This window comes from Osmia bicornis, chromosome 12 (assembly GCF_907164935.1).
Source record: "Osmia bicornis bicornis chromosome 12, iOsmBic2.1, whole genome shotgun sequence".
Lineage (NCBI taxonomy): Eukaryota > Metazoa > Arthropoda > Insecta > Hymenoptera > Megachilidae > Osmia > Osmia bicornis.
Window position 1 is genome coordinate 6198305 of NC_060227.1, and position 12652 is coordinate 6210956.

At 41.5% G+C, this 12652-nt stretch overlaps 2 protein-coding genes across 10 annotated transcripts in view; one reads left to right on the top strand and one right to left on the bottom strand.

Annotated features, from left to right (window-relative positions):
- LOC114871704 overlaps nt 1-12652 on the top strand; it is a 125374-nt gene that overhangs the window by 36643 nt on the left and 76079 nt on the right. For 2 of the 8 annotated variants that reach the window (XM_029177924.2, XM_029177929.2), the window contains exons 1-2: nt 4102-4205; nt 4312-4411. In XM_029177924.2, coding sequence (XP_029033757.1) covers nt 4338-4411 — 74 coding nt within the window. In that variant the 5' untranslated portion in view covers nt 4102-4205; nt 4312-4337. Of the gene's footprint in view, nt 1-645; nt 748-4101; nt 4412-12652 lie in introns of those variants that run through there. The other 6 variants (XM_029177927.2, XM_029177931.2, XM_029177923.2 and 3 more) reach the window with 4 other exon arrangements.
- The window catches only part of LOC114871703 (hormone receptor 4-like), a 106896-nt gene that overhangs the window by 31317 nt on the left and 62927 nt on the right, over nt 1-12652 (bottom strand). The window lies entirely within an intron of this gene.

A 12652-nucleotide genomic window follows, 5' to 3' on the forward strand; every position in this document is an offset into this window, starting at 1 on the left:
ATCAGAAGACGTACGGTGACTTTGGCCGTGGGACGAACGACGCCAGTCGTTCGATTGAAATGAAAAGAAAAAAAGAGAAAAGAAAAGGGGGTAAAACGAATAAAAATCACAGCAAAGAAGTAAGGTGTGCCACCGATCGGGCGGCGATATTAGTCGGTATTGGCAGTGCTGGTTACGAGATCAGACAAACGGGAGTAAGGTTGATCAGTGGCGTTCCATCAGTCGTTTCTGTGACGAGCCTTTCCGACGCCCTTGGCGAATGGTGAAGGCAAGCGTTGGCGACGAGATTCGTCGAACAACCGATCGGCGAACATCGATGCGAGTATTTCACGGGACCGCGTGCGTAGAACACAGAAGCGAGAGAAAGGGAGAGAGAGGAGGCTGGTTGCGTTGAATATTCTCGCTCGATGGCACTTCCGGTTCGCGAGGTGCCCGTGCACTTTCTCCTGAACGTGGCGCGAAAACCGATCGTTTCCCTGTCGGATGGTTTGCCGGTCTAGCTGCTCGAGATTTCTCGCGCCTCCTGTGTGCATCCACGAACGGTGGACGAGTGGAAAAAGCGTGGGACGATAATGAAAACTTTTTTTTTTTAGATCGATTCGACGTTGCGCCGCAACGGAGGGCAACGTTCGGCACTGATAATTCTAGAAATTGCAGCGCGTCTGACGGCTCGTGTCACTGATGGAAATGATCGGATCGGATCGGATGATCATAGGCCGTCGCGGGGTTGCACTGGACGAGCAGCAGGTTGTCGTAGGTCACAGGACGGTCCGGTTGGTTGGGTAGAACTGGTGCTTCCGGTCGGGGCACGTGGCTCCACGGTTCGGACCGTGTTAAGGAAGGGACGGGTCGAGTTTTCGCGCGGGACACTTCCGGTTTCTTGGAAAACGACCACGACGTCCATCACCATCACCATCACAGCCACCACCATCGGCACCACCTCCACCGTCGCGCGTCTTCCTTCTTCCCTCGGTTTCTCCTATACAGAGGAGACCGCGTCGTACGTGGCCCACCGTACCCGCGTAGCTCTCGGTGCCTGCTTGCCCGCCCGCGTACGTACGTACGTACGTGCGTGGCTGCGTGTTCGCGTCCACGCGTACACGTGTGCGTGTAAATGAACGTGTGTTTCTCTCTCGTCGTAGCGAGGTGTAAACCGAGTGTCGAGCTGAGTTGGCTTCGACAAAGTAGGGCGACGACTGGGACAGCGGCCACGGGCACCAGCGCTCACCGACGAGGAACCCGTGCGCCGTGCGGTGGAGGAACTGTGGAAGTGGAAGAGAGAACCCTCCTCGTAAAACGGCAGCGTAGCTGTACTACGTTCTCCAGTAGGGGAACCTCTAACACCGCTGCAACAAGCCTAGTCGATCGCTTAGCGTTACGCGCACCGCTCGCGGAACAACTCTATCTGAAATGCTATCTACATATTATCACCGTTACACAGAGATCAACGAAAGCTTCGTTTATTTTCACCAACTATCCCTTATCTATCCCTCGCTTCTATGACTCCGTTTTTCACTTACAGTTATCTACGCGAGTCGACGTACTTGCACTTTCGTTTCGTACGATTTCTACGCCGGTACGTGACGCGACTTTGATTCGATGCCGAATCAGATATACCGTGTTCGCGAACAGACTTCTAATTAAATCGCTAACGGGCTTATTGTATCGTTTTATAAATGAGAACGCTTGTTACGTAACAAGCTGGTCGCATTGTTGTCAAAAGCGCGGTTTATCGTGGAGCAGGGAAACGCGAACGGGCATTGGTTTATCGTTGAAATTTACCGCGGCTAATGGTCAGTATTGTAGGATTTTAGCGAACACCGGGTACGCGGCACTGCATCGATATCTCGATTGAAACGCGAATCTTTCAAGTGTCGAACGTGCACGAATTTCGCGTGATCGCGTGACACCGGTGTTGCGAAACAACGCGAACTAGCGCGACCCTTATCTTAAACAATATGCATCGTTCTGGAATGTTGCGTCGAATGCGTTCCTTCTTTCCATGGGAATCTTGTTACGATACCACCTTAGCAAATTTACTGATAATTATTCGATTATGCAAAACTGTAAACAATTTTTTCTTTTATAAGGAAAAACAAGAATTCTAAGAAAAGTTCGTTAAGTCGGTATTGTTAGTTCACGATGATTTCAGTAGAAGGAAAGAATAGATCGTCAGACAGAAGCGTGACAACAGCAGACCAGGAAAACAGTTCGAAGGGAAGTGTTTAGAATCAAAAAGAGAAAGCAGCAGAGGTATAAACTGCTTACGAGAATTCCTGTTATTCTTTTACGGTCTAGGCCACGATGTTCGATAACCGAAAAACTTTCACCTTCCGAACCAAGTTACACTCGCGAAGTCCATGACCAAGAGGATCGTATCGCGGGGTTTTAGCACAGCTGCGACCGAGCCCCCTGTCCACCCATACATGCCTCGCCTCGGTTCTCTTGATCTTGATCTCTCAATCGGCCCGTTACATAAAAACACGTCCGAAATATCTTTTGGTAAAAGAGCTCGTGAAAAGGTTACCAGTGAATTCCTCATCTCCTTCGACGCGCGAAACAGTTGACCCGACCTGAACGTAATTAAAACCATGCGGCACGGATTTAGTTTTTCCTAACGAGATATTTCTTACATAGATTTTCCTCGAAGAATATTCGGGTAATGGATCATTAATTTATCCGCTCAGAATGGTATTTTTATTACGATCTAATGTCTGATAGATAGCAGACCTGGAAATTGATTTTTTTTTTTTTTTTCTCCCGTAATGGTTTAAGCCAGTTTGTAACGATAACCCAGATATTTTTCATGGAAATCAGAAGGAATCTTTGCTGTAAGGACATTCGCGGAACAGGATCGCGGTAGGAAGAATAGTCCTGTGAAAAGGAGGAGCGCTAGTGGGAGTTGGTTCAGGTCGAAGGCCAACCGGAGCGCTCCTTGGAGCACTGCACGTCACAAGGATCCTCCACGTCGTTGCCCTGACCTCAAAACTAGCTGACTCTCGCTATCGCCGTTACAATTACGTTCTAGCTATGTTCAACCAGATGGAAGTTTGAACGATACTGTTCAATACTATCGCCTCCGTTAAATTTTCTCCAAAGTTTCTAATTACACGAGCGTTTGATTACAAATTAAACTAGCATTCCGTTTGTTTAAGAATTCTTCAGAGGTTTTCTATGGTTTCTTTCATTTCTCTTTTCATCGGATATCCTTGTATCTCGCAAGATATTTACTCTAGAAAATTATTTTTATACAATTTATTCGCATGAATAATTTTTGGAATATTCATTTTTGCAAATTTTTATAGTAAATTTCATTCAATCATCTATTCTCTTCAGTCTATTGTTGTTGTGACCTACATTTGATATGGTCTATCGTTTCAGTAATTTACAAATTAATTTCGAAAATTTTTTCGAAGAATTTCAATTTCCACTATTATACTATCTGATTCGTATCTCTTAATTACTGAACAATTTTTTCATGATTCATTTGAAATTTATTCAGTATCCTAAGACTTCTTCGCAGCAATATATCGTTTCATTTAACATCACAAAAGGTATAAAACCTCTGCCGCTTTATTATTGCAGTAGCTTCTTATTCTGAGGATTAACCCCCTGACCTACAATTTAGTTCACATTATTTTTGCATATGAATACGATTCAGTTTCTTTACGCTCGTCAGTGTATAGGTTGAAAGTTCTAGACACTACGAAATGTTTATAAATACTTATTAATTACTTTCTAAAGTTTTCTCACAGACAAAGTGTTACGAAGATCCTTATTAAGGGTTGAAATCTTGATTTTTTAAAATAAAAATATTATTACAATACAAAATTTTGCATCTCAAATATTATAATCGGTATACAATTAGTCATTCTATATTCATTATAATAATTACAATTATTTAAGTCAAAGGGGTAAAAAAGTTATTATAATTGAATCACTTTATCCCATAAAGTGTGGCATTCGTATCGGTATACACATCGGCGAAGAACTTCCTCGTGTTATTGTTTACAACGAGAGGAATTCGTTTAACAAGGGCCGAGGCTCGCATCGTGTTTACATTCGGGGGATTATTGTTCACCGAGAGGTATTAGGCATCGCTTCACGAACGATGAGTATATTTCCAGTCACGGACGGGATCGTTTGCTCGTAATTTCGTCGCGCGTATTTCTCGCGTACCATTCGGCTTCTTATGTTTGTCGGAAGTATGTCAGTTCGTCGTTTCGCTATTACCCTGTCGCGTTTCTGGTGGAAGTGAAAGCAAAAATTACGTGCTCCTAGAAGTATCAACGAATTCTTTATCGTCTTCAGGATGAAGAGGTCTACTGAGGAACTTGATGACTTCGCGACCGGAATGGACTTTGAATGGAGAACAGAACTGGGCTGCCTTCGAGCTATGGATCCTGAATCTGTGAGTGATTATTTTACAAATATTTTCTTTTATTTAACCCTTTACGGACGAGGAATTTTTAATCTTGCATGGAGTATTATTAATTTGAAGCAGAAGAAGTTATAATTCCATCCTTTAAAGCATGTATTGTAAATCTTTACTGTCTATACTTATAGCTATGTTTTGTATTAAGAATATAACGAAATAAGTACAAAATTGAAATTACAACAATTATGTTTGGACACCCATATGCGTTGACTGTCTGTAAAGGGTTAATTGTTATGTTGAAGGTTTTTTAAATTATGCTTATAATTCGTTCGATAAACGATGCCTTTATCTAGATACGTTTTGCATGTGTTGGAGTAAATTAGATCAGTTTTTTAACACCTTTTTGATGCTCGTCTCTGTAGATCAATTAGATTATAGATAGAAATCAATATTACGTCAGTCTAATCTCAAAAATATGCCACAAATGAATAGATCTCTAAAGTTGAAATTTGTACTTTTTAATTTTCAATTTTCTTACTATTATAATATAAATGATTTTGTGTGTTCCAACGTGAAGTTCAGTTACTTTTCGTAGTATTTAAATATGTTACAATTACAGTAAAACGGTTATCGCATATTCAATAATAACAAATAGAAAAATAACGTAAACAAATATTTTCTTTGTCAAGTTCGCGATTAAATTTCCGGATGTACGTTGAAAAATAAAATAGAAAAACAACAGCAGAGATTAAAAACATACACGCGATATGACCGAGCATACAAGAGGGAGTAATAAAATATTGTGCATAGCTACAGGAGGTACAAATGTCTTGACTCTTTTTTGCAGTGATTTTAAAAAATGATTAATCATTGTAGTTAGTAGCAACGCGTGTTCGTTTTATCACGAACAATTAATCTCGTGGTATTTTAATAGCACAGTTTTGATTCGTAAAGTATCGGAAACGCTAAATTTTAGAACGAATTTTCTACGTTTCTTCTTTCAAAATATAAGTTCTTTCAACTTGCACAGATATTTCAGTTTTTATAGTCACTTTAGCCTGGTGTATATTCAATCAATATTTCATAACGATCAGTCAAATGACTCGGTTAAATTGTTTACTTAAAATTCACATTGCAGAGGAGTCTTTTTTCAGAAGATTCAGGTTAAACAAATATGTTCTTCAAGGTAGAACATTGCCCGTTTAAATGACATTGTTTGCCGAAGTATTTAGTACGCTAAAAGCCCAATCTGGCCTCTGAAATACAGTCAAATTCATTTTTTTTTTCATTTCGGAATAAATTATCAAAAGGTTTAACGACCGCGATATATTTCTGTGCTTACTGTACCGTATTTATCAACAAAGAACAGAGATGCGAACAAAGTTGGAGTACGCTCTAAAATCGTACGGCGTTGAAAAAAGAAAAAAAAATTGTGGGGTAAAGTTTCGTCGAGAAGACGAGCGCGTTTGCAAAGGGATAAACGATGTGGCTCGTCTGGATTACCCGTTTCCCGTTCCAAGACTCGAGGCTGTTTAACCCGTTGAACGTAGCGGGGTACCGCAAGCCCCACTGACTCACAGAACTACTTTCCCTTCTTTCTCGACGAGCTACCTACAACACCGGCTACCTCGATCGTGAACAGAGCCCCGTTATCCAGCCGGCTCGTCGAGAGTGAAACGTTTGTATACCGAACTCTGCCTTCCCACGGAACAACGTGACCGTTCAGCCCACGTAAAAAGCCTCTCCGCGTGTAACCTTTTCCGTTTTCAATCTTTTCTTTTCGATCTTTTTTCATACACGCTCATCCTTCTTTGGGAATCTGTTTGTTTTACCCGGAATTCAGAAGATTTTTCAGAATTCTGATAATAAGGATATTTAGACTAGCCTGATTATTCTCCTGGGTTTTTTGTTTGAAGAGAATTTTATTTTAAATATTCGATCGAAGTATCGAGCCCAAAATAATTGATCAAAGTCGAGGAAAACAATGGGAAATATTTAGAAAATTCATTTCGCATGGTTCCCCGAAAGATTCATGACCGCGCACATAGTAGCAGCGCAAATAGAGCGGCAAAATTCGTAGCTGTAGCAACGTCGATCTAATGACTTCATATAAAAAGACTTTTCCATTAATTCTTTGTCAATCACGTCGCCTACTATGTCAAGGATACTTTGCTACTTTGCTGTTGCTAGCTGCATTATTCCATGCGGTTGATCAAATACAGATTAACGATTCTTTGAAACGATAAATTGGTATTTTGATCGGTTTCGAGCAACGTATCGTTAGAAATCGATGCGTGTAAGTACACGGTTGCTTTTTACGTTTCTTATATAACGCGCACGCTTGCGAAACTGTTACGCGATATTGGAAGCGCAAAACGATCATTACAACACGACGATAGCAGGAAAATGAAATTGTCGTGCACTCGGCCAAGAGAAACTGCTACGTTCTCGTAATCTTTACTTCCTGTCTCTCCGCTTAATTCTATGCTGGTTGTTTTACGATTAGATACCGGTTAAAAGACATCGTATAATGTCCTGCTTATAAATCGTGACAATAATAATCAATCTAGAAACTTTAATACGTTCCACTGGGACAGTACAAATAATTATGCCAAAAAATTGGACACAATTTCATGACATAAAAGTATTGTCAAATACCGTTCGTGGTACATCAATTTAAAGTTTAAAGTTTACTGAAAATGATTATGTAAATGTTTCATTAATATTCTTAATACAGATTGACTGGTTCTGCATCGCAACCAATTTACAGTTCAACACTGTTATCCAGTTTGAATAATCAATTGCTTTACATTAAGAATATTGATGAAACATTGATACAGTTATTTTCGCTTCAAATTGATGTGCCTTAAATACTATTTCATGGTACTTTTATGTCATGAAATCACGTCAGAGTTTACGTTTCAAAATCAGTCATTTCGATCCAACGTCCCAAAATATATATGTACATTTAGTATTCCATAAACCCGGTAAAGTTTTCCTTCGTCGTGTCCGTTCGAGGAACAAGATCACGGGTTATTTAAAAGTTCATTGAAAAGCAGTGCATCGGTGCAGGATTCCAGGAATTTCATTTTCCGTAGCGCGAAACGCAATTCGACACGCTTTCTTTTCGGTCACACCGGATGCAAGAATAGCGAACAGAAACGAAGGATCGTTGTTACTTTGGAAGCAGTTTAAGACTGCGGACTTGGATGGCGGTGCGAACCGTGGCTCTGCTTAGCACGCCGTCACGTTCCATTTAGGAGGAAGCCTGCTAAAGCAGAGGCTCACGGTTTCACGAGATCCACTCGACGACGCGTAGAAAGTGTTCCTTTGCTTATTATCGCGCCAGCAGCTAGCTCGGCCACTTCCTCGTCGGCCTGACCTTTCCCTCCTCTTTTTCACCGCGAAAGAGGAGGCCGTTGATGAGTACGCGATTGCATCCGCGATCGTTAAGCTCGCTTCTCGACCTGGCTGGCACAATTCCTCTCCTCTGTCGGCCGACGGAATCGATGCTAGCTGGTCGTCGACGCGATGCTCCAGACTACCGGGCACCGCGAAAACTCGGCTCGATCCTAGACGTCCAAGGATCGTCCTTCGGGCTTTTGTTTATTCGCCAAAGGAGAATCGCGTTCGCGGACACTTCCGCTAGCTTCGAGGATCGTATCGTGTTTACGAGTTGCGAACAAGCTTTTTGCGAAAGAGAGCGAAGAAATCATGGGAACGAGGAGAAGTCGAAACTGGAACGTAGGCGGAGTAATCGGGGAAATCGAGATGGAGATCCTTGAGGCTCTCTCTCAGATATTCGAAACTTTTTAGAATTGTTCTTCTTTTTTTTATTCTTGAAATTAGAGCAGCGATTTATACCATGCTTCTTTGTTCAGAAGTTGACAAAATCGTTTGAAACGTTGGCGAACGAGAATAGGTTGAACGATCCGTTTAAGAGGCAGCTGTTCGAGAGGTTGAACGACCTAGGCACGGCCGCGAGTAGAGATTTAATTTTTTTAAACAATGGGGAAAGTGTTGCGGGAGCAACAAAGCCGCGTGTAACGTTGCCCTCACGTGCGAACCCGAAGCAGACAGGCTTTATAAAAGTGTTCGCGACGAGGGAATCCTTTCGTTTTCGCTTGTCACGGGTCGCTTTCAAGCTCGTTCTCTCGCTGTTAGCAAAATGTTTAAGCCTTTCACCGCGGTCACCGAGAAACTCACTCTTAATGGCCGGTGTGCTCGGCTCGTTACGAAACGAGTCGTGGACGGTTCGGCTGGAATTCGGCCGAGGGAAGGTCAAGGGCTGGCGGGCAGCGGCTTTCACCAGAAACTCGATCGGTGCCCAGAATGTCTCGACGAATTTCCAATTTACCGGGCCATTGTGAAGTTTCAATCGGTGTCGTTTTGTTAACATTTAGCCGAGGGGCATCTTGCTTCCTAATCGCATTTTAGTAAAAATTTCGTGACCAAAAATGGTAACCCCGTTAAATCGTTACATTTGGATGATACTTATCGTTAGAAAAAGGACTATTGGTTATATTACACTAACAGGCTCTACTTTTCAAACAACTTTTAAGACCGTAATCAACCCTCCGATGGCGGACCACGAAGAGAGCCCCAATTTTAATTAAATCTCGCATTTCATATTATCTTCATCCTCGAAATTTCACGCTGTTCCTTTAAAAATTATTCTTAATTCGTTAAGATAATTGTAAGATGCTAGTAAGCAGAGTACAACCGGAGCAAAGTTTACCGTTCCATTTTCATTATTCGCGAGTTCCCATTCGATTTTACCTTCCAGCGGGCACCCGTTCCATTTTAGCCAGGCTAAACCGCCCCTTCATTCACGCTTATTGTCTTCAACACTCTGAATGAGAGTGCGTTGCCCCGTGGATCCATGAGAAGCGATTATTTTCACGTTCGTGTTCGCACGATATCGCGATGCCTTTGCTCGTGTAAGACGACCAACTAGCGAACGCGTATGCGACCTCCTCCATTCCTACTTGCGAACCACGTTCGAGGAATCGATTGCGTAAATGTAGGAAGCGACGATGCATTCACCTTTTGCGAGGTGTAGCCTTGTTCGAACAGTGGTTCTCAGGTCTGCTGTTATCCTCTCATCGTTCAAAAGTCGAACGAGATTTCTAAGTCTCAGTTATATAATATAAATAAATTATTCGATTCAGAATTGATATCCAGTGGAATTCGAATAAGAATACGTGTTACGTTGTTGAACGTTTTAACAAGGTCCAAGAATTTCATTACGAATATGGCAAATTAAAATTGCGAAAATTTTACGTCGAAATAATTTCCTCGATGAAGATCGAGATTTCCATGGTACTTTATATAATCCAAAGTGAGGAAAAAATTGACTTTAAAATTACGGGTTACATATTCTCGTTTAATTAAGTTTCAGCTTAAATCCAAGCGATGTATTTTGATAGCAACTGTGCAAAGCTGGGTATAAGGAAGTAACTTTTGCTTAGAAATGAATATTTCACTGGACTGCGTGTTAACGTGATAACATTTTAATTAAATAGAAGCGTAACATATCTTTGAAACGAAATTCCTCGGAAATAAATCATCGTGTGAAAGGTTTCGTTTTTCAATCCATGCTTTCGTGAACGATTTCCTTTCTTGTTTTAGAATTAACTTATCTTCGTTTTTGCTGCTCTAAACGCATCTTAATTATCGATTTTGACAAGGATTGATATTTCTATGTTATAATTAGTGTCTCGATATGGTTTCCCAATGCCACAGCTTTTTTCCATTACCCCGGAAGAACGGTGAACTTTGATACTCGAAGCAGGTCAACGTAGCGATCGGTTCGCGGGGAAACTCGAAACGAACGGCGAAATGCTGGAACACGATACGACGCGGAAGCGATCGTAGTCGATTTTCGAAATCGACCTGTAATATCGCAACACCGATAGTATTCATTCGCGAGCTCTCGCTGGATTAGCAATTTTATTGCCACATGTGTCGCTAATAACCAGTGTATCATAGATCTCAAGATGAAAACTCTACATATTAGTAATATTATATCAAGTACATTCAGTTTCAATTCTAAATTAGAAATAATTAAAAAGAAAATTGTAATCGTACAGAATTTATTATACCCCCCCTTTCATAAGTAATTTCTTTATGAGTCACAAGGTATTTAATCATTTTCTCGCACGTTTGAACCTTCGCTAACGAGAAGATTGAATTTCTCACGAGATAGCACGATAATCGAATCGTATTTCTTTCGATAAAACGTTATGAAATGGGAGGTACATCTCGCACTTTCTCCTCGCATCTTCGTTGTCAAACACCATACGGAATATCATCGTTGACAGTGCAGAGAGCGTAGATAATAGTCATTCTGCCCACTATTTATGAGTCAGCCGTGCTCGATGCTTCGATGACAGTCAGCTAGCTTCGTCAGCGACGAATAAACGCGGGGATATCTATATATGGTCGAATATAACGAAACTACATAATAGAATTTTTCATCCTATTCTTTTGTAAGATTTTTATTTTCAATCTGGAATAACTATTTTACGATGCGCGTGGGAGAACGATAGGACGAAAGTGAAATTGATAAGAGCCAGCAGGCTGGAAAGGAGACTAAGAGAAAGGAGCCATGGTTCTAGATACCGTCGTTAGCATAATCGAATGATGATGAGGATACAGTTTCCTACCCCGGTCATCGGTTATTTCCGTGAATCGATCGCGAGATCGGGTCGAACTCCGCGAAAGATTTACGCGTCGATTGAGAAATCGAAAGTCGAGTCGTACATGTTTAGGATCTTTTAGCGAGTCTCAATGACCGGTGAAATTCCTGCGGGTGAATTTTGCACGGTAAGGAATGCGGGTAATGGATTTGCAGAAACGTTTCTCCCGAGGTTTTGTTATTCTAAAGCATTATAGACATAGGTGCTAAGTAGAATGACGGTTTGGCATTCGGTGCCTCGTAAATGTCAGATTCTTTTTTTAGAAAATAACTTCAAGAGAAATTTAGGAGATCGTTCTAAATTTAAATTTTTAATTCCATTTAAAAAATTATTATTTGCTCAGCATTTTTACGATGGGAAAGAATGTCACCCGATTTTATTTTATCAATAACGCATCCTCGATATAAACCATATTTCTTAATGAAAAAAGAATTGAAAGCGATAATTGATCGAATCCCAAGATAATATTTCTCACCTCGAATCGTCGATCACAAGATCACTGGCACGTTCCCATTCCCGTCGAAGGTGAACGTTTAAAAATTCGACGCACCCCCTCGTTCTACGCCACTGTTGATCCTCCCTCTTCGTCGAATCCACCCTCTCGCTCCACCAACGTCACATCCTGTACTCTCGGTGTATCATAGAGGGAGGGTCTCGCCCCGTTCGGTGGGGACCACTTGAATGACGTCACCGAGCGAATAGGGGTGGAAGTGAATGCGAGAAGAGGGGGGGGCGTCAGTTGTGCGCAAAGGGGTGGTGGAAGATCGTAGGGGATTCGGTAGGGGTTGCTGGGTAATGTTGGGGACGGTGACGGGGTGAATGACCGACCTAGACTCGAAGTCAGGGGTGTGCAATGTATGAAACCATCCGTAATAGCAACCCTCCTTCAAAGCAATCTACAAGGGTAGGCTTTACACCCTCTTTCTTCGTGTTTCTGTTCTTCTTGTTGCCTATGCCTGTGACCGTTGTACGGAGAGATGGTAGCGCGCGTTACTCGCCAGCCTTGGAGTGCTTTAACGAACGGAACACCGTACCGAAAACACATTTTTTTTTTTATTTTCTTAAATTACATTCTATCGTAATTATTAATTTTCGGATTAACGATCCGTGGGTGAACTTTCTATCGAAATTTCAACACGGACAATAATTAACGTACTTCCAAGTTAATATATCTCATTCAATTAGGGATGAATCGGTTTATGAAATATGAATTTTAATTAACGCAAAACCCTCCGCATTACAACTAATTTGGAAAATACTCAACATTCAGAGTTTTAGTTTATAAATTTTACAAAAATGGGAAAATTAGTGTGTCGATGCAGTGCGCTGATATCGGGCTGGTTAATCAATCTTTGTTTTCATCTGGAAAGATTCTAGGCCAGCCGAGCATTCTAGCTGTAACTCGGATCTTATCAATCGTCATCCGATCGATCATTTTATTTGCCGTTTCAGATATTATCGCGAGGATTCTCGTGTATCCTTCGCGTATCACCGGCAATCATCTCGTCTAGCTAGCCGTACGACGCCACTGCCATCGCGTGTCTGTCTATTCTCTATTTTTGTCGAAAGCTTT